The sequence below is a fragment of the Meles meles genome, chromosome 19, assembly GCF_922984935.1.
Source record: "Meles meles chromosome 19, mMelMel3.1 paternal haplotype, whole genome shotgun sequence".
Classification (NCBI taxonomy): domain Eukaryota; kingdom Metazoa; phylum Chordata; class Mammalia; order Carnivora; family Mustelidae; genus Meles; species Meles meles.
In genome coordinates, this window is record NC_060084.1 from 18,647,198 (window position 1) to 18,664,906 (window position 17,709).

Below are 17,709 nucleotides of genomic sequence, written 5' to 3' on the forward strand. Positions count from 1 at the left end.
AGCAAAGGTCCTGCAGAATGACCTGGGGCAGGGCCAGCCAGGTTGGAGGTCTCCTGGAGGTGGCAGGCCCCGACAGAGGGAGCCAGTTTGGCATCAAATGTTCTGAAACTGCCCTTGTGGAGGACAAAGGCTTGGAGCAGATCTGGCTCATTCCTGCCACCACCTTGCCTGGCTACCGGCCCAGCTGGAGGGCCCATTTGGACACCTTGCTAGCAGACGGCCCTGCAAAGGGAAACATCCGTTTTGGGCTGTGCTATCCAATGTGGTAGCCGCTGACCACATGTGCTCTTAGGCACTTGAAACGTAGCTACTCGGAATCAAGCTATGCTGTAAGTGTAAAGTGCCCTCTGGATTTCAGAAACTGAGCACAAAATCCAATGTGAAATATCTCGTTATTTTTTTCACATGGATGACATGTTGAAATGGTAATCACTTTGGACATAATTAAGTTAAATAAAATATATTATTCAAATTAAATATACTTACTTCTTTTTTACTATTTATTTATTAATATTTCCTCGCTTTTTAAAGTTTATTTATTTACTTAAATCTCTACACCCAATATGGGGCTTGAACTTACAACCCCAAGATCAAGAATCCTATGCTCTACTGACTGAGCCAGCTGGGGCACCCCCCTTTCTTTACCTTTGAAAGTAGAGCTGCTAGGAAACTTGAAATTACATATGTAACTCACATTATATCATTTCTGTTTTACAGAGGGGAACACAAGTTTCCGAGGACTTGAGTGACATGTGGCACAATGCCCAGGTATGAAGGTGCCCATGCATCTGCCCAAGTTTGTGAGCAGAAAAGGCTTCAAAAGGGATGTATGCCCCAGGCCCTGCCTCTGGCTGCAGGACAAATACCAGAACCTTCCAGGCTCCAGAATCACATTCCCCACTCCCCTCAGAATTATGACCAACCAGCAGTTTAGTCTTCCTTCAAAGGTAAGCTCAGAGTTGATGTTGTGACCCACGGACATGGGGCACTCCTAAGCTGTCCTGGCTGTGCAGATGTTGTCATGTGACCCCCATCCTCAGGCCAGCCTCAGCTGCAGCAAAAGCCTCTGTCCTGCTGCAGGACCTCTCAGCTTGGACATGAGTAGGGCGCCGTCCCAGACATGAACTATGACAGCGGTGCTGTCAGCATACCTTGCAACCATCACCTCAGACCCATTTTTTTTTTTTAAGATTTTATTTATTTATTTGACAGAGATTACAAGTAGACAGAGAGGCAGGCAGAGAGATAGAGGAAGGGAAGCAGGCTCTCTGCTGAGCAGAGAGCCCGATGTGGGGCTCGATCCCAGGACTCTGGGATCATGACCCGAGCCAAAGGCAGAGGCTTTAACCCACTGAGCCACCCAGGCGCCCCCTCAGACCCATTTCTGTCTGTATCCCCAACCTTTGCTCAGGCCACAGGCCACTTTCCTTGTAAACAAGCACTTTGGCAGATGGGTGTCCCTGGCTAGCCCTGTGGGGACCCCGCAGGCCTCAGGTTGGGAGCAGGTCCCCTGTAGACAGAACCCCAGGGGGTCAGGTCTTTACAGCCGCCCTATCTCCTGAGGCCCAGAGAAGAGCTGCTCTGAGACCCAGGGCCTGGATCCTCCAGGTTTGGAGGGAAGACAGTGCCCTTAGACTGCAGATTCAGCAAGCTGTGGCCACTGGCCTGATCCCACCAACCCCGATTTTTTCGAGGGCCACCCTGGCTGGCAGGGAGGGCTCTCTGGGGTCTTGGGAGCAGGCAGAGCCGATCTCATCTTCAGTGCGCCACATGTGCCCTGCGCCAGCTCCGGGAGGCAGTCTTGCCCTGGCTAAGGATTGAGGTCCTGGGTCCCTTGAGGCTGAGGTTTGCTGTAGGCATTTGGGATCCTGCTGGGGCATCCCATTTGGAGGTAAAAGGGTCAGATCTTGGGCTGCGATTATAAAGAGGCCACTTTCAATTTTTAAATAGTTTTATATTAAAAAAATGTTAAGGGGAAGGATTTAATGGGTGAGGATTCTTGGCTGCCTTGGGATAATTACTCTTAAACCAGCTCCCATTTCTCAAGTCCTCTGTGGTGCCAAGCCTGTTGTGCCACCATCCCTGGGAGGGGCTGGCCAAGGTCCCTGGCATGGCCAGCAGCATTGGCTTGTTGTTCCAACTCCATATGGCCACCACCATGCCCAGCACTCCCTCCCTTGGGCCCAGTTGCTGTGGCATAGAGCTGGAGAGTTACAGGACAGATCCAGGTTCAAATCCCACTCTGCTGCTTGCCTACTTACCTTTCCTCAGCCTCATCCTCCTCATCTGTAAAATGGGGGTGAAGACAGTTCTTGGATCCTCAGGAGAGAGTCAGGCACCTACCTGCCCAGGGCCCTTGGCCTGCCTTCCGAGGCAGCTTTCCTAACAGTACTTCTCTGCTGCTGCCTGTGTTCAAGCTAAGCAAACGCCGTCCTCAGACGGTCTCCCGCAGTACAGAGGAAGAGAATGGCCCTTATATCAGGCCAGGGGTGCCTGGCCTCCCATCGAGGGGCCCTGTCCCTTCTGTCCCCCAGCCTCAGCCCCACTCTGGAGACAGGTTCGTCCTGAGCATGGGAGTGAGAGGGCCCACCAGAACAAGCCTTTCCCTTCCCCACACCCCTGGCTCGAAGCTAAACATCTCAGACCCAACTCCTCCCTTTTCTTGTGGCTTCACCCAAAGTTCAGAAGTACCCCATAATGCAGGAGTGCCCTTCTGGTAATAGTGACAGTGACAGGAGCCATAGTGGAGTGAGCAGACAGATGAGCCAGCAGTCCCTCCCATCGCTGCAGCTCAGCCTCCCTCCCATGGGCGTTCAGACAGGTCCCCACCCAGCTCTATAAAGGCCTTGACCCAGTGCCCCCTCCGCAGTGTATCTCTCTGCTTCACAGTTGCTGTCCCGATTGTCATCTCCCCTCAGTCCTCAACCCCCTGCCCATCTGTCTGGGTTACAAACACCTCCCAGACACATCATCTGGCATTACAGCTGGGGTTTCCTTAGGGAGCCCTCCAGATTTGGGCTGGACTAGGGCAAGGCAAGGAGGCACTTAGGGTGCAAACTTAAGGAGGTGCTCACTTGCAGACTCCTATAAATGCAGGGCCGGGCCCAAGGGTGCTTGCCTCATCCTGGCCCCAGCCCTGCTCAGACTCCTCAGCAGCCCCCAGTGGGTCCTTTTCCCCTGGTGTTTTGGACCGTATTCTGTGGCTTTTCTCCCACCTCTCAGCGGCTCCTGCTCAGGGTTCCCTCTTGTCCCTCCTCCGGTCATCCTGGGCCCCCTTTTTTGTGTGTACCCCTCCGCGGCAGCCTCTAGACCTCACTATCACCTTGAATTAAGATATGCCAAAGCAGCCCAACCCTCTACCTATCTCCTGGCTAAGACCCCAACATTCCACTAATTCCTAGCACTCTCCTCCAGGGCCCTGGGAATGCTGCGTCCACCTTGGTCAGCTCAGCTCCTGCCCAGGCTCCCCAGTCCAGGTGGAGGCCCTACTCTTGGGTCCCCTTTCCTTCCCTGGTAGCCAAACCCTGTCCTTGGGCTCCACCTCCTAAACTTCTCTCATCTAGCCCCCTGCTCCTCACCTCTACCATCCTGTCCCCTTTTTCCTGGCCACTGGCCACCACCTCCTCCCTGCTGCCACTCCTGCGTGCTCATTCACATTCCCCAGGGATCCTCCTCAGTTCTACATCTGGCTCTGCCCTGCCTCTACCCCAGACTCTTTGTGACTCCCCATTAGCCTCAGGAGAGTCCCAGCCTCTCCCCCAGGGCCCCAACACCCCTGGTCCTTTTCAGCTCCACACTCTGGGCTCTCTCTCACCTTTAGGCTTGCACACCTGCTTCCCCTTGGCTTCAAACTTGCCGGTCTTTTCTCTCTGCTTTGGAATACTGAGTGGAGTTTAATTTAGATGAGGTAGGCCTTCTCCCTCTTCTCTGCTTCCATGGCCCCCGCCCTGCCCTCTATATAACCCTCACCACTCAGTACCCATGTCCTTCCCCACATACTCCTCTTGACTTACCACCATCATTTCCCCCAATGGCTGGAACAGTCTTTGATACAGTCCAGACACTCAGTGGGTATTTGTGGCATGAATAGATGAGTTTATTAATAATTGCATGGATGGATTGTCATGTAGGTGGCTTTGGTGGCCGGGTAGGGATGAGGGAAGATACTACAGAAGCTGTAGCCAGTGTCTGCCCGTGGCAGCAGGTGGCTGGAGGGAAAAGGCCATGTCATCTCCAGCAGGCTGGGTGCTGATTTTAATGGCCCGGCAGTGAGGTGCGTGCATGGCGGAGGCCTGCAGAAGAGGTAACGCCGAGAGGGCAGCCCTGCCCACCTCTAATTATTGCTTGAGTCTTTCTGGCAATGCCAGCTGCCTGCCCCAGAGAGCTCGGTCTTGTCCATCACAGTGTGAGCTCGGGGTGGGGCTGCTGCCACTGCCAGTGGGGAAGACGGGAGAGATTCCCAGGGGCCTTTGGGTCTTGGAGAGCAGAGGCAGCCTCAGGCTTGGACCATGCTCAGCTCCTGTCCTTCCTGTCCCCAGCTGAAGGGTGTCCCCTGACTTGAGGGTCCCATCAAGAATCCTCCAGGGTGGCCAAGGAGCAAGCCAGTTGAAGTGGGGGGGTCCAACAGCATCCCCCCCGGGCAGGGAGCCTCAGATGGTTTGGTGTCTGCTGACGTGGAAGCCCTTGGGAAAATGGTGCTCTAGTGACCGCCTGGGCAGGCGGGCAGCTCAGGCCTGGAAAGAGGCCTTGACCACACGGCCCTTCAGTGGCTGTGGCGGCCGGAAGTTGTTCACCATGTGGATCCTCTCATCGTCCTCTGAGGTGAAAAGCAGGCTCCGGAACTTCTCCATCTTGAGAAGACGGAAGAGATACTCAGGGCAGAATGGGGGTGGTGTGGTCTTCTCTGATCCCAGACATATCATCTGGCCAATCAGCTCCACCTCTCCCTCCTCTTGCTCAGAGGTCTTGTCCCCACTCCTCCCCACTCGTTCTTTCTTTGGGATCCTGCCCTCTGAACCTGGACCCTGCTCCACCTAGCTCCAGTTCCAATTCTCTCTAAGACTTATCAACAACTGCAGGATTCAGATTCTAACACAGTAGGTAGGGGTGGTCCTAGGATGCAGGGAACTCGCCTCTCAGCCTGTGTTGAGGTCCTACTGACTAACAATCAAGTGAACTCCCAAAGTATCTAAATGTGAAAACAAAAACAAAAACAAACAAACAAACAAAAAGAAAGTAAGAAAGAAAAAGGAGGTTGGGGGTTGGGTAGCACCTGGCTGACTCATCCAGAAAGCAACCAAATCTTGATCTCAGGTCATGAGTTCAAACCCCAAGTTGGGCATTGAGCATACTTTTTTTTTTTTTTTTTTTTTTTTTAAAGAATCTAAATGTCTATTAGTAAAAGGTGGGAGCCTTGATGGTGGAACCATAAGCTCGCACTCCCTGGGATGGGCCCCGAATGCCATATCCTCCCATCTCACCTGGTTCTCTGGGAAAACTCACCTGCCTCTCAGAGATGCTGATAGGTTCCCGCAGCACGATCCAGGTGACACTCTCACTGAGTGGGGGGGTCGTCAGGGAGCCCGGGTAGGTCCAGTAGTGCCGGCTGGCAGGCAGGAGGCACTTGGGGTTGAAGCAGCTGAACTGGGCCTTCGTTCCCTGGGGCAGGGCAGGAATCAGCATAGACCTGCCACTCGGACCAGACCAGCATCCTCCCCACTCTTTCCTGTCGGTGGGATTTAGGCTTCTCCTTGGCCCAATGATGCAAATGTGGGCCTAGGCCTGTGATACCAGAGGCCATCTCCCTGCCTGGCCCGGGCCCTGTCCACCTGTTGGCCGGTATGTAAAAGCTGTGGTTCCTTAAGCTCGCTAGTCTCCGTGTTCTGTCTCTGCTTTGTCCTTCAACTGCCCTTAGCTGCCTGTAGGATAGCCTTTGGCCAATCCTACACCCAACTGGGTGGTATGCTGGGCACTCCATGAGGCCACTGACTCTGGTGAAGAGGAGTCATTCGCAGGGCCCTGCAGCTGCTAACCTGTAACCTTCAGCTCAGCGGGGGTTTGCTGTCAGATTGGAGCAGTGGATGGGCCCACTCTCTGCTCCAGCCTCTTCCTCCCTCCCGCCAGGCTCCAGGGTCAGGGCTACGGACCCCCTGGCTCACCTTAAACCGAACCATGTAGAGTGCATCTGTCAGCCGGTTCATGCTGGGGTGCTCGTTCCCTGTCTGCGAGGGAAAGGGTAGTGTGAGCCCAGCACCCACCACATTTGGAATGAGGCCCAGTGCCAGGCTTCCCATGCCCCTCTTGTCCCCAGTAACCACCCCTTACCTCCAAGAAGACACCGACCACAGCCAGGCCATCAGGTGCTGAGGCTGCCTCCCCAAAGGTGCTGTATTTCTTGGCGTTCCAGTGAACAAGGTGTAGCTGCGGGGGCAAGGCCAGTGCTTAGTGCCTCCGATGGGCCCTGGGAGCTCAGAGCCAGGCTTCCCTCACTCCCACCGGACTCCTGGCCCCTCTGCAAGTGGGGTAAGGCTGTTAAACCTCCCAGGCCTCTGGGAGGACCCAGAAGAGCTCCCAGTGGAGCCCCCAGTGGTCACAGATAGCATCCACACTGCTCTGGGCCCCACCTTTTCCTGAGCCCCCAGTGACCCAAAGAGGAATCTGGCTGGGGCCCTGCCCTTAGTGAACTGTGAAATAGATAATGGCCCTCTGTGTGACACATCTTGGAGGAGGCAGTGCTTGCCCCTGGGTCCAACGAATGAGTAGGGGGTTATCAGATAGAACCCTCAGGAAATGTACCCCAGGTAGAGAGAATAGCATAGGCAAAAGCTTGGTGGTTTGAAGGAGCTGGGTGTGGACAGGACATTCATCACATGCCGGTCAATATGGGGAGAGGTCAGGAAAAGATGAGGCCAGGCAAATCCACTACGTTCGGGGCCTTAAATGCCAGGCTCAGTCCTTAAAGGTTGTTAGCAAGCATGTGGTGGGACTGGACTTTTCTTCAGAAAACTTCTTCTGGACCCACAGAGCAGGCTATCGGTGGGCAGAGTTCAGGTGCAAGACCCCGTGCCGGGGGCCGGTGGAAGGTGTCTCTCCGAAAACCCCTGGGTGCTCCTCCTCACCCTCTCCAGAGCCCTACAGCAGGCACCCATCAGGTCCCTGACTCTCCTGTCCTTCCCCAAACAGTAAAGGGATTCAGGTAGAGGGCCCTTACCTCGCTGGGGAATGACTTGCCATCTACCGTGTGTTCTGAGCCCACACTGTGCTTCTTGCCCCAGTGGAAATGGAACTGCTTGAGCCGATATGGCCCATCCAAGGGCCCCCCAGTCACCACTGCAGGAAGAAATGGCGTGTGTAGTCATTGATGTGAGAGATCCCACGTGGCCCAGCAGGTGGTGGTGCCAGGACCAGGCCAGTGTCCAGGACACGGAGGAAGTTTTCATTTGGAAAATTCGTTGGGCTAACTATGCTTGGGGCCATACTCACCTAGTCCCCTAGGCCCTTAGCAGGGCCATGGTGGTTGCCTGAAGGTGGCAAAGATAGTGATAGAATACACCAGTCCACTTGGCCATCCTCCCCATTCCCTCCCACTTCTGTATGGAAGCTGGGCCCTTGTCTCCCAGGTCCCCATTACCACTAATAAGAAGATCTCATGTCGGGATCCCTGACCAAGGGCTAGATTGGAAGGATTCTTTTGTTCAGTCCTTCTGGAAGCCTTATAGAAGTCATGAGGGACAGAACCTGTTGTTATCTCTATCTTACAATGGAGAAAAATGAGGCACAGAAAGGGCCAGGCATTTGGCCCAGGTCACACAGCAAGGCACTGAGTTAAGATATAAGCCTTTATCTCCTTCATAAGTTGGGAGCCCAAGCCCCTACTTGCCAGATCACACTGTCTCCCTAGAACCTTGAGCCTTCTCAGGACCTGGTATTGTCCAGAGTGCAGCTCCTAAGGGTCCACACTCTGGGGACCAGGCCCAGGCCATCTCCCATGGCCTCTTGGGAGGTCCCTACTTGTGCTGGTTGGTGACTTTCTCACCCTGATACCTGGTGAGCTGGGGCCATACACAAGGCCTCCTGGGACTGCTTGAATTTCCAGGTGAAAGGGATCTGGCCGTAGAGGGAGTCCTGGGATCAGGTGACGGCCCTCAGCTCAGAGTTCTACCCTAAGGCCCCTCTAGGATGGGTGACCAGGGCAGGGCCTTGCCCCTTTGTGAGGCCTGTGAGGAGGAGGATGACGGAACAGTCCAAAGGCCTGCCCTTGTTACCTGGCCTTATCTGAGAAGCAGGGTCTGTCCATAGCATTGCTGGAGGGTTGACAAAGAGAGCCTGGGAGGGTGGCCATGGCAGGCGCCCGATCAAGCTGTCCCATCCTGGAGAGGCAGGAGCGGTAGGGCCTGCAGGCTGAGCTCCCTGATAGGAGCTATGAGGGCCCACACCTCCGAGCATGCCCCACCTGGGATGCTACAGTGTGGTCAGGGAGTAAACTCCCCACCTAAGCCCTTGAGCTTAGCACCTCTAGCCCTCTCCCAATGTCCTGACTCACTCACTGTGCCCTCACCATGTACTCTGCATTCTGCTGCCATCAACCCCCACAGTGTCCTTGAGAGGAACATATTTTTACCCCTGTCGGACAGATGTATGGTTGAGGCTCGGAAAAGCAGATGTCCTGCCCAAAGTCACACAGTCGGTGAGTGGCAGAACCCCAGCAGTCTCACTCCCAAAGCCCACTCTCTTTCCGCTGACTCCTTGCTCCTTTGAGCCTGGGTATCCTAGTAGGAGAGGGAGCCAGGCTTTAAGCCACTGAATCACTGATCCAGAGGCGTGCCTCCTTGTACTCCCTCCCCGCCTCCCAACAACAGCCTTCACTAAGCTATTGAGGTCTGAATTGAACCCTCAGTGCCCTTTGAAGGCCGTTAAAAGGTACAGTCCTATGAAAACTGCTCCTTTAAAAACTGTCACTTAGGGGCGCCTGGGTGGCTCAGTGGGTTAAAGCCTCTGCCTTCAGCTCAGGTCATGATCCCAGGGTCCTGGGATCAAGCCCCGCATCGGGCTCTCTGCTTAGTGGGGAGCCTGCTTCCTCCTCCTCTCTCTCTCTCTCTGCCTGCCTCTCTGCCTACTTGTGATCTCTGTCTGTCAAATGGATAAATAAAATCTTAAAAAAAAAAAAAACAACAACTGTCATTTAGGGTCATCAAGAGCCCCATGTCCTTCCCCCAAGCTCTGGGTGAGAGGCTTTATTAAAAACTCAGTACCAGGAAGTGTTGTCTCTCTTCTGAGGGTCTGCTGGATTTCTTCCCTTCTGCAACAAGTACAATAACTGGTCCTCTTTCCCTCTTTTCCTAGCCTACCAGGGAACTCAGTGCTAAGCAACTAAGATCACTCTTCTTTGGCTTCCCTCCTCTTCTCTGCTTTTTGATTTTCTGCTTGAAACGTAAGTTCCCTTGTGTGCTTTCATTGTGTGTGGGGGGAAAGATGGATAGGGGCAGAATACCAATTACTTCCTTACGCAAGAAACTCTAGCAGCTTCCCTCCTTGATTCATTCCACCCCTCATAGGCCTGTTCATAAGGATAAAATCTCTTCACTGAGGAGCATTTCTGAGGCTTCTGCCTAGGAATTTATTATGAAAGAACCTGAACTCTCAACCCAGGATAAACAGATGTCATAAGTTCTGTGGGCCTCTCTCTGGCCCAAGCTGATTGGAATCTTGAGGTTGTGGGTGGACTGGAGACAAGACCTTTGGAGTTGGACCAGGCTGATTTCGGCATGCCCCTGCTCATTGAGTCTCTGCTTGCCCATCTTAGAGGTGGGTTCTTGAGAGGAATAAAAGAGCCGCCTAAGACCTTAGCAAGGGACCTGGCACACAGAACACTCCAGCTCCCTTCTCTCTCTGGGCTTGGCCAGATCACACAGGGAGGAGGGTTTGGCCTTGGGCCGCACAGCAGGTCAGTGAGAGGGCCTGGACTGAAAACAAACCTAGCCTAAAGCTGTAAATGGAAGAGAAGGAAGGGAATTCGCATTTCTGGAGCATCTGCTATATGCCAGCTCTACAAACATCACTTCCGTTTTTCATTTTTCCTCTCTATGACCCAGACAGAAAAAGAGGGTCTTACTGCTCCCGTTGTATGCATAAGGAGATGGAGGCTCAGCCCAAGGCTTCACAGCTGGTGAGAGAGGGAGCCTCCTTTCCCCACCACAGCATCCTGCCCTTCCTGAGCCTGCCCCATGCAGGGTGGGGACCCCTGTGGGAGGGGGGCCACCCTCTGGCAAGGGCCACTTACCAGTTCGGTCATCGCTGTCATTGAAGTCCACCTGGACAGAGTGGCCATTGTTGGAGATGCTGAGGGATATGCAGGCCTCATAGGAAAGCTCCAGTGGTTTCAGGCTGGGCGAGTACACAGCCTGGCTGGACACAATATTGATTGGTGACTGGCGGTCTCCCTGGGCAATGGGATACAGCTTGTGCCACTGTGAGGGGCCTGCAGGTGGGGAGAGGGCAAGGGCTCGGGCTGGCTTGGATCTCTGGGTTTGCAGGTGGAGGATGCCTGTCGGGGACAGTCTCCCCATACCCCTTCAGATATCAGCCCCTGCTTTGGAGCTCCAGTCCCAGCTCTGCCATTTCCCTCTCTGCCTCCATTTCCTTTCTGCAAAATGGCCTCACTAAAACTCTGCCCCCAGAGGTGAGAGGAGGCCCAGAGAGGTAATTCATGCAAGGGAGCACAAGATAGCCACAAGCCCGGGGGGTGCAGCTCTGGGCAGCGACTTCTCCCCAACTCCCAATACATGCTCCCAGAGGGCCCCAGACCTCTGAAGTCCCTGACCTGGTCCTCCCAGGTATCTGGCCTCTTCCCACACCTTGAGCATGTTCGTGTTGGTGTTTGTGATAATAGTAACAAGAGCTAAAGTCAACCTAGCTTTGGCTCTGTGACATGTGCTTGCCCCTCACAACCACATTGTGAAGCAGAGACCAGCATGATCCCCATTTCATAGGTGAAAGAAACGAAGGCCATTCATGCACACATGCATGTGCACGTGTACACACACACACACAAACTTGGGTACAGGTATAAACATACAGCTTGTGCATGGGCAGTCCCAGTTGCCCACCCCTCACGTGTGCCTATAGATCTATAGAGATTTTCACGTGTGCACACATATGTGCACAGTGACCTGGGTTCGTCAGGCCTAGAGTGGCTGGACCCAGCAACACACATGTGTACATACACACCCACAGTCCTGCCAACTACACCTGACACACACATATGCACCATCACACACAAACACCCCTGTTGCAAACCCAGGTCTGCAATAAAAGACTACAGCAAAACACACACTCGTGCAAGCATGTACACACACACACACCTGCGTGCACACCCACGAGCGCCCACCACCTGCCTCCCAGAGGCTCCATCTGCAGCCGAGAGGCTCGGCATCTCCCTGGGGAACATCCTGAGATGCAACCTATTTTTAGAGCTATTGCCGGCTGGTGCTTCTCCCCGTTTTTGGCTTCTTAAGTTTTCCTCAGAAAACAGCAGCAGGTGCCGACAGAGCTGTGTCCCCAATGGATGACTCAGAATCGTGGCCCAGACCCACTGGGTTATTTTTGAAGTCCTGCGAGCATGCCGCATGCCCGCACCTCTTTCCTCTGTCCTTCCCTCCCTCGTTGCCCCTAGACTGAATAACCCAGGTCCGGCTGGGTGAGGGGCACTGGCCTGAGCGGGCAGGCCCGTGGGGCAGGCCATATAGGATTCTGTATGCTCAGAGCTGGTAGGCAGGACTAACAGTCAAGGGACTTCAGTTCTGGAGGAAGCACCCAGAAGCTAGTTCGGAGCCGGTGCTGGAGGGAAGATGATCCTCTATGGGTTCGGTCAACCTGCCCCTTCTCCGGCTCTCTCTCCAACTCTGCTGGTCTCTGTTGCTTTTTAGTGACTGTCTCTAGTTTTTTTCACGCCCGGATCTGGGGATCTCTCCTCCAGAGTATGCTCTGTGTCCCTGTGTTCCAGAGGGAGCCAGACACATCACAGCACCTCCCTAGCTCCCTCTGGCCCACTGTCACTTCCTAACCCAGAGATTAGCCCAGGACCCCCATCCTCCCTCAAAGAGTAACTCCCGGAATAGGGGAGATGAGGAGTGTTCTCTCACCAGCACTTCCCTGTCTCCCCACACATCCACCTGCCCTGCCTGGGGTTTCCTTCTGGCAGCGTGGATCTTGGGTCTTCATTGTTCACCTGACGGAAAGGGGGGAGCGCTTACCCCACACCCCCACCCCAGCTTGGTAAAAAATAGCTCAAAAGGTAACTGACCTGCCCCAGACCCACATTCAAGCCATCCGGCTCTTACCCCTGCCTCCTTCTCCCTTCCTCTGCATCCTAAGGAAACTGAGGCGGGATCTGGGAGCTATTCACCCAGACAGGAGGCTGATGTGGGCCACGCACTCCCACGCTTCACACCAGGACGTGCTGAGACACCCTCCTCGATGTAGACACCCAGACACGCGCGTGCACCCCCAGTTCCCCCTTCCCTCACATACCTGCCGACGCGAAAGCTCGGACACTTCCTCGGGGAAACTCTCCCGGGGACACCGCGCCCTTGTCCAGCAGAGCCCGACTCCCGGGAGGTCCCCGCACACACGCCATGCGCGCTCCCCGCATAGACACCCGCGCACAGCGCTCGGCTCCGACCGCCCCCCACTGCCCAGGGCCACCATCGCCCCCTGTGCCTGCCGCAGGTGAGTGAGTGTTGGGGCCCAGGTCCGGACGAGCAGGCAGTCGGGCTGCGCGGAGGAGGCGGCAAGACTCACGCTCACCCGCGGGGTGGCTCGCTGGCGGCGGGGCCGGCGGGGTCGCAGCGCGGACTTTGGGCCGGGAGCAGGGGAGCCAGGGCTCGCGCCAGGCAGGTGGCCTGGGTTCTGGGGGCTGGACCAGAGGGGTGTCCCGGTCCGGTCCAGAGGGTGGAGGCTTGCGGATCCGGGAAATCCGACTGGGCTTGAGGGTCGGGGGTTAGATCCAGAGGGTCGGGGCTGGCGAGGTCTATACCTACCGTCGTTCTGGCCGTAGCCCCAGCCGTGGTGGCCGGTCATGCCGCTGCTCTCCCCGCAGCCGTGCACCTGCCTGCTCGGCTCAGTTCCGCTGGCTCCGGCTGCGGCTCCGGCCCCGCTCGCTACCTCCGAGCTGCCTCTTAAAGCTGCGGCGCGCGGGAGGAGCAGTTCCCGGGGGACCCGCCCCCCAACCCCCGGCAAGGCTAAAGAGGCCGGCGGTGCCCCGCCCCCGCCCACCCGCAGACCAGTTGAACCCCAGAGTTGAGTCCAGGTGGAGAGTCAAGGGACCTAAAGATCTCTCCCTACTCCCCACCTCCCCTCCCCCACCCTGGCTGGACGACTCTCCCCCTTTATTCACGTGCACAGGCTCCACTGTACTGTGCCGGGAACCGCCCTGGTTTCTCCACATCCCATCCCATCCCATGAGCCGCAAATTCCTTTACCCATTACCGGGGAACCTGGACTCTGGGTCCTGAGTCCTCCCGGATTGGAGAGTCCCCTGGAAACTGCAAAGTGCATTGACCATCCAGTGTCCAGAACTGGAGCTAGACACTATATGGCAGGTGCTGGACCAAGTTTTGGGTCCTTTGGGTCATCTAACTCTCTTAGCTACCCTAGACATCGTGTGGTACTTCCAAGAGCCCACTTTCACAGAGACAGGGCTAAAGCCTTGAGAGGTACATGATCTGTGCAGTGTGCAAAGGATTCACGCCCAGATGGTCTCACTCTAGACATTGTGCTCTTTACCACTTCTCTTTGGTGCTGGGGGCAGGGGTCCTGTGGTTATGGGGGTCTAGGAGAGGGGACAGGACTGGCAATCCAAACCTCTGGCCCCAAAGGGGGAATAGGGAGGAAGTAGCATCCAGTGGGCATTGAGGACAGGTGGTCAAGAGCCAAGAACCAAGTCTGAGACCCTGCCTCCCACCCTCTTCTTCTCTCCATTGCTTCCTCCTTCCCTGCAGGACTATCTGCCCATCCCTCCCCAGCTTGCTGTTTGTCCTTCCTCTCCTTTTCTCTTCATGACCTTCGGCACACCTGCTGGGAACTCAGGCCCTCCACCCTGTACTCAACCTCCCTGCCTGCCTTGGCCCAACATTTTCCCACCAATAAGTCTTGGTCCTTGCTGTGCCCTCCTTGCCCGTGAGTCCTCTGTCTTCCACCCACTGGCTTCAGGCCACCCAATCTGATTCATGTTAAGATGTGGCCTTGTGCCAAGGATAGGCCTCATCTCTGACTAGGCCTCAGCAGGCAGTTTTGGGAAGACAAATAGGTGGGTTGATGGAAGGACAGACAAAACATCCCACTCAGGGATCTGTACCTGACAGGAGGTAGAGGACCATTTGACCTTGACCAGAGGAGACTTTTTCAGGCCCTGCTCTTCACTGACCTTGTGAAGGAATCTGCCGTCTTGTCTGCCTGACTCCCCTACATCTCTGTGGTTATCTCAGTTTCCCTCTTCTCAGCCCCAAACCTCAGTTCCACAAGTTAGAGTTGCGGAGAATGATTGACAACTCGTTGGCTGGGTCAAGGTCAGTCAGTGACTTCGTAGCCCTGCCTAGATCTCTTCTCTGACCCAGGAGCTGGAAGGTGTCCTTACTAGAAATATGGCTGGTAGGTAGGGGCAGGAGACTCCTGATAGAGATTCGGGACTATGGGGCCCCCCGAATCAGCATGTTACAGAGAATGCAACAGTTGTCAAGGCCCCAGGTCTAAGCCAGAACTCTCATCCTCAGACCAAGAAGACAAAAGCTTGCTCAGTCGTATACGAGGCAGCCACCCTTCTCCTGGGGGGAGTTGCAACACTCTCAGGTCTGGGGAGGGGGCCCAAATATATCTACTTCACAGAGTTACTTCTTCCTTCAGAGTGACCCAGGCCTCATCCGTATTTATTTGTAGTATTAATTAAAAAGTTGGAATTATGCATATAATTTTGCAACCAGTTTCTTCTGCACAGCAACCCTAGATGGGTTTTTGCCCCTTTTTTTCAAATGAGCAAAGTAAGCCTTCAGGAAATTGAGTTAGGGAACATAGCAAGTGACAGAGCAAAGATAAAAGTCCAGTGCTGCCCAGTCCCTCATTCAACATGTCTAAAAGCATAGAGAGGGGGAGGAAGTGGATTTTAAATTTGATTGTCAATTGCATATATGCAAGACTTTCCCTGGAAGAACTTAAGCTTGGGAGAGTGTTTGCCTCCTGGAAGGAGACTGGGAGACAGGAAGGGTGGGGGAAGGTGCGGAATGGGGGTGGGAGGGACACCATTGCTTATTCCTTTGTACCTTCCAGAAGAAACTATTACCTCTTTAACAACCAAATGCAAGTTTATCTAATTCTTTGCTTCCTGCACTCTGTCTTCAGCAATTTTCTCCGGGTTCTGGAGTGCTGGGCAGGTGAGAGGAGCCAGGGCGCTCTGCTCAGTTTTGCCCATTTCAGATAAAGCCCACGTTACCCCAGCAGCCCATTCATGTCAATCTGGGAAAGCTGATAACCCCATTCAGGTGCCTCCTGTCTCAGTTATGTGCTGTCTTTAAAAATGAATTGGTTTCACTGCCCAGAAGTTTACTCTTTGGTCTCACTGACATTAGTGGCTCCTAGATTTCACTGTTTATAAGGGAGGGAGAGCAGGGAGAGGGTGTGGGTGGTATGAAGGCCATGATGAATGGTTGGGGGAGGAGGGCAGGAGCAGCTTAAACAGCCATAACTCATTCAAGTGACCTTGACCAGATCTCACTTCCTCTCTCAAAGGTACAATGTCTTTGCTCTACAAGGTGATGAAGGGATTGTCCCTGCCCGGCCTACCTCATGGGGATCCTGTGAGTATTGGTTGAGACAACAGATGTCCAGTGCTCTTCCAACAAGTAGAGTCCTATGTACTGTATATGACTTTGTTGCTGTATGTTATGCACAGGGCCTACAGGCCAGGCCAGAAGCCTTGTGGCCTGGAGACTCTAAATGCAAAATTATAGCTTTTCTTTTCTTTCTTTCTTTCTTCTTTTTTTTTTTTTTTTTTTGGTAGTCCTTTGGTTTTATTTTCTGGGATTAAAAAAAAAGTAAAGCATAAATGTTTTTACATGGTCTTCTTGAAGATACCCTTTAAAATAACTTATCAAATGGCTTTATTCATGTCTCTTGATTATCAGTATTCATCAATATTACTGTCAACCTTGATTAACTGGTTAAAATTTCAGAGCAGAATAAAGAACTTTCATGAACATATCCTCCAAATCCCTGAGAATCACAATCATCACAGATACAAATCTATATTTTAAGGTTTTATTTCTTTGACAGAGAGATAGAGAACACAAGTAGGCAGAGAGCAGGCAGAGGGAGAAGGAGAAGCAGGTTCTCTGCTGAGCAGGGAGCCCAATACGGGGCTCAATCCCAGGACCCTGGGATCATGACCTGGGCTGAAGGCAGATGCTTAACCGACTGAGCTACCTAGGTGCCCCATCACAGATACATTTTATCCCTTCCTCACAAATCTCTGGAAAGTATCCGAGTTCATTCATTGTTAACAAGGCAAGGAGCATTGTCATAGAGGGTTAATCCATGTAAATTGGCTTCCACTTGTAAAGAAAGTTTCTGAAAATCACAATGTAAGTCAGGAAAAAACCACAGAAGGAGAAAGACATAGACCATTCTGCTGCAGTGGTGATCACGTGAAGCACGTAACCTCTGTCCTCAGGGTTCCAATGGAGTTTCTGTACAATATCTGTGCCAAAATTCCCACTGGACAGAAGTGATAAACAAGTCAGCATGCTAAATGCATTTCCTCCACACCAGATAACCACCAGTCGTCTGACCCAGAAGACTGTTTGCCACGAATTTTGAGCTGCGTTTGGTAGGAAAGGCTGGTCTGAACGAACATGTGTAAGGAGCCAGTACCAAAGGTGAGCACAGCTCCACATACATGTACAAGAATAAGGCTGTTGTCTGGAAGTTTGCCACAACAGAAAGTCCAAAGCAGCTCAGTAAGCCAAGTACAAGACCAGCCTTGATTAATTTGATGATATGACTCTCTTCAGGATTCAGGGCATGAACTTGCTTGTAACGAACATAAATGGTTGCAATGCACAAAACTGCGGCAGTATTTAACATTGCCCCAAACAAGCATTTTTCTGGAGCTACTGAGCCAGTGTCACTGATACAAGGCAGAGCAAGCTCAGCATGGTGAAGTGTTATGGCGGTAATGTATGAAAATATGAAAGTGGTAGCTGTCCAAATTACTGGGGCAGAAGGGAAGAAACTGAGACCTTGTTGAAACCACCACATCTCAAATAGGTCTTTATTGCTTATTTGCTTGGTTTTATCTTCCTCACTAAACCTGAGCTTCTGACAAGAGCAGGAACCAACCGTTTGTTCACCATCATATTTCCAGCTCCTATTTTATAAGCTCATAAGGTACTGGTCTTCAAATCTGCACAAACCTGCGCCTTTCTAAATCCTGAAATCTTCTCTGCTTTCTTTGAAGATCCATGAATCGGAACTGCAGTCACAATTCTTAAATTTCACAAATATTTGAAAGCCACTGGTAGTAAGATTAATTCCTTATACTGTCTCCTCTAAGTGGTGACTGCTTGCTTGGAGGACCCTGCCAGGGTTGGCCGCCACATCCAAAGCCAGCTGGTGGGACTGAGACAGGGCCAGCTTTTTGTATTTAAAAAAAAAAAAAAAATT

General features: G+C 53.3%; 1 protein-coding gene and 1 pseudogene across 3 annotated transcripts; both read right to left on the reverse strand.

Moving 5' to 3' along the window:
- Positions 1 to 4,074: 4,074 nt before the first annotated feature.
- Positions 4,075 to 13,211, reverse strand: CA7 (carbonic anhydrase 7). Of its 3 annotated transcripts, XM_045989445.1 has the most exons (8): positions 13,038 to 13,191; positions 12,141 to 12,226; positions 10,280 to 10,477; positions 7,211 to 7,329; positions 6,325 to 6,420; positions 6,159 to 6,221; positions 5,503 to 5,658; positions 4,075 to 4,850 (listed from the first exon to the last, which is right to left on the reverse strand). In XM_045989445.1, exons 2-8 carry the CDS (start codon positions 12,217 to 12,219, stop codon positions 4,728 to 4,730), a joined length of 834 nt encoding a protein of 277 aa, XP_045845401.1. In that variant the 5' UTR covers positions 12,220 to 12,226; positions 13,038 to 13,191; the 3' UTR covers positions 4,075 to 4,727. The 3 variants fall into 3 exon arrangements, with proteins under 3 accessions (XP_045845401.1, XP_045845402.1, XP_045845400.1); XM_045989446.1 differs by lacking the exon at positions 12,141 to 12,226 and having other exon boundaries at positions 13,038 to 13,211; XM_045989444.1 differs by lacking the exons at positions 12,141 to 12,226; positions 13,038 to 13,191 and adding an exon at positions 12,529 to 13,031 and having other exon boundaries at positions 10,280 to 10,400.
- A 3,295-nt stretch (positions 13,212 to 16,506) lies between these two features.
- Positions 16,507 to 17,510, reverse strand: LOC123931837 (annotated as a pseudogene).
- Positions 17,511 to 17,709: the final 199 nt, after the last annotated feature.

Excerpts from the sequence above, each read along its gene's own strand:
- CA7 (XM_045989444.1), bottom strand. The coding sequence starts at position 12,705 with ATGGTGGCCCTGGGCAGTGGGGGGCGGTCGGAGCCGAGCGCTGTGCGC. Across the intron at positions 6,421-7,210 it reads GCAAGTCATTCCCCAGCGAG|CTACACCTTGTTCACTGGAA; the intron begins GTAAGGGCCCTC and ends TTGCCCCCGCAG. Across the intron at positions 4,851-5,502 it reads TCAGCATCTCTGAGAGGCAG|ATGGAGAAGTTCCGGAGCCT; the intron begins GTGAGTTTTCCC and ends CGTCTTCTCAAG.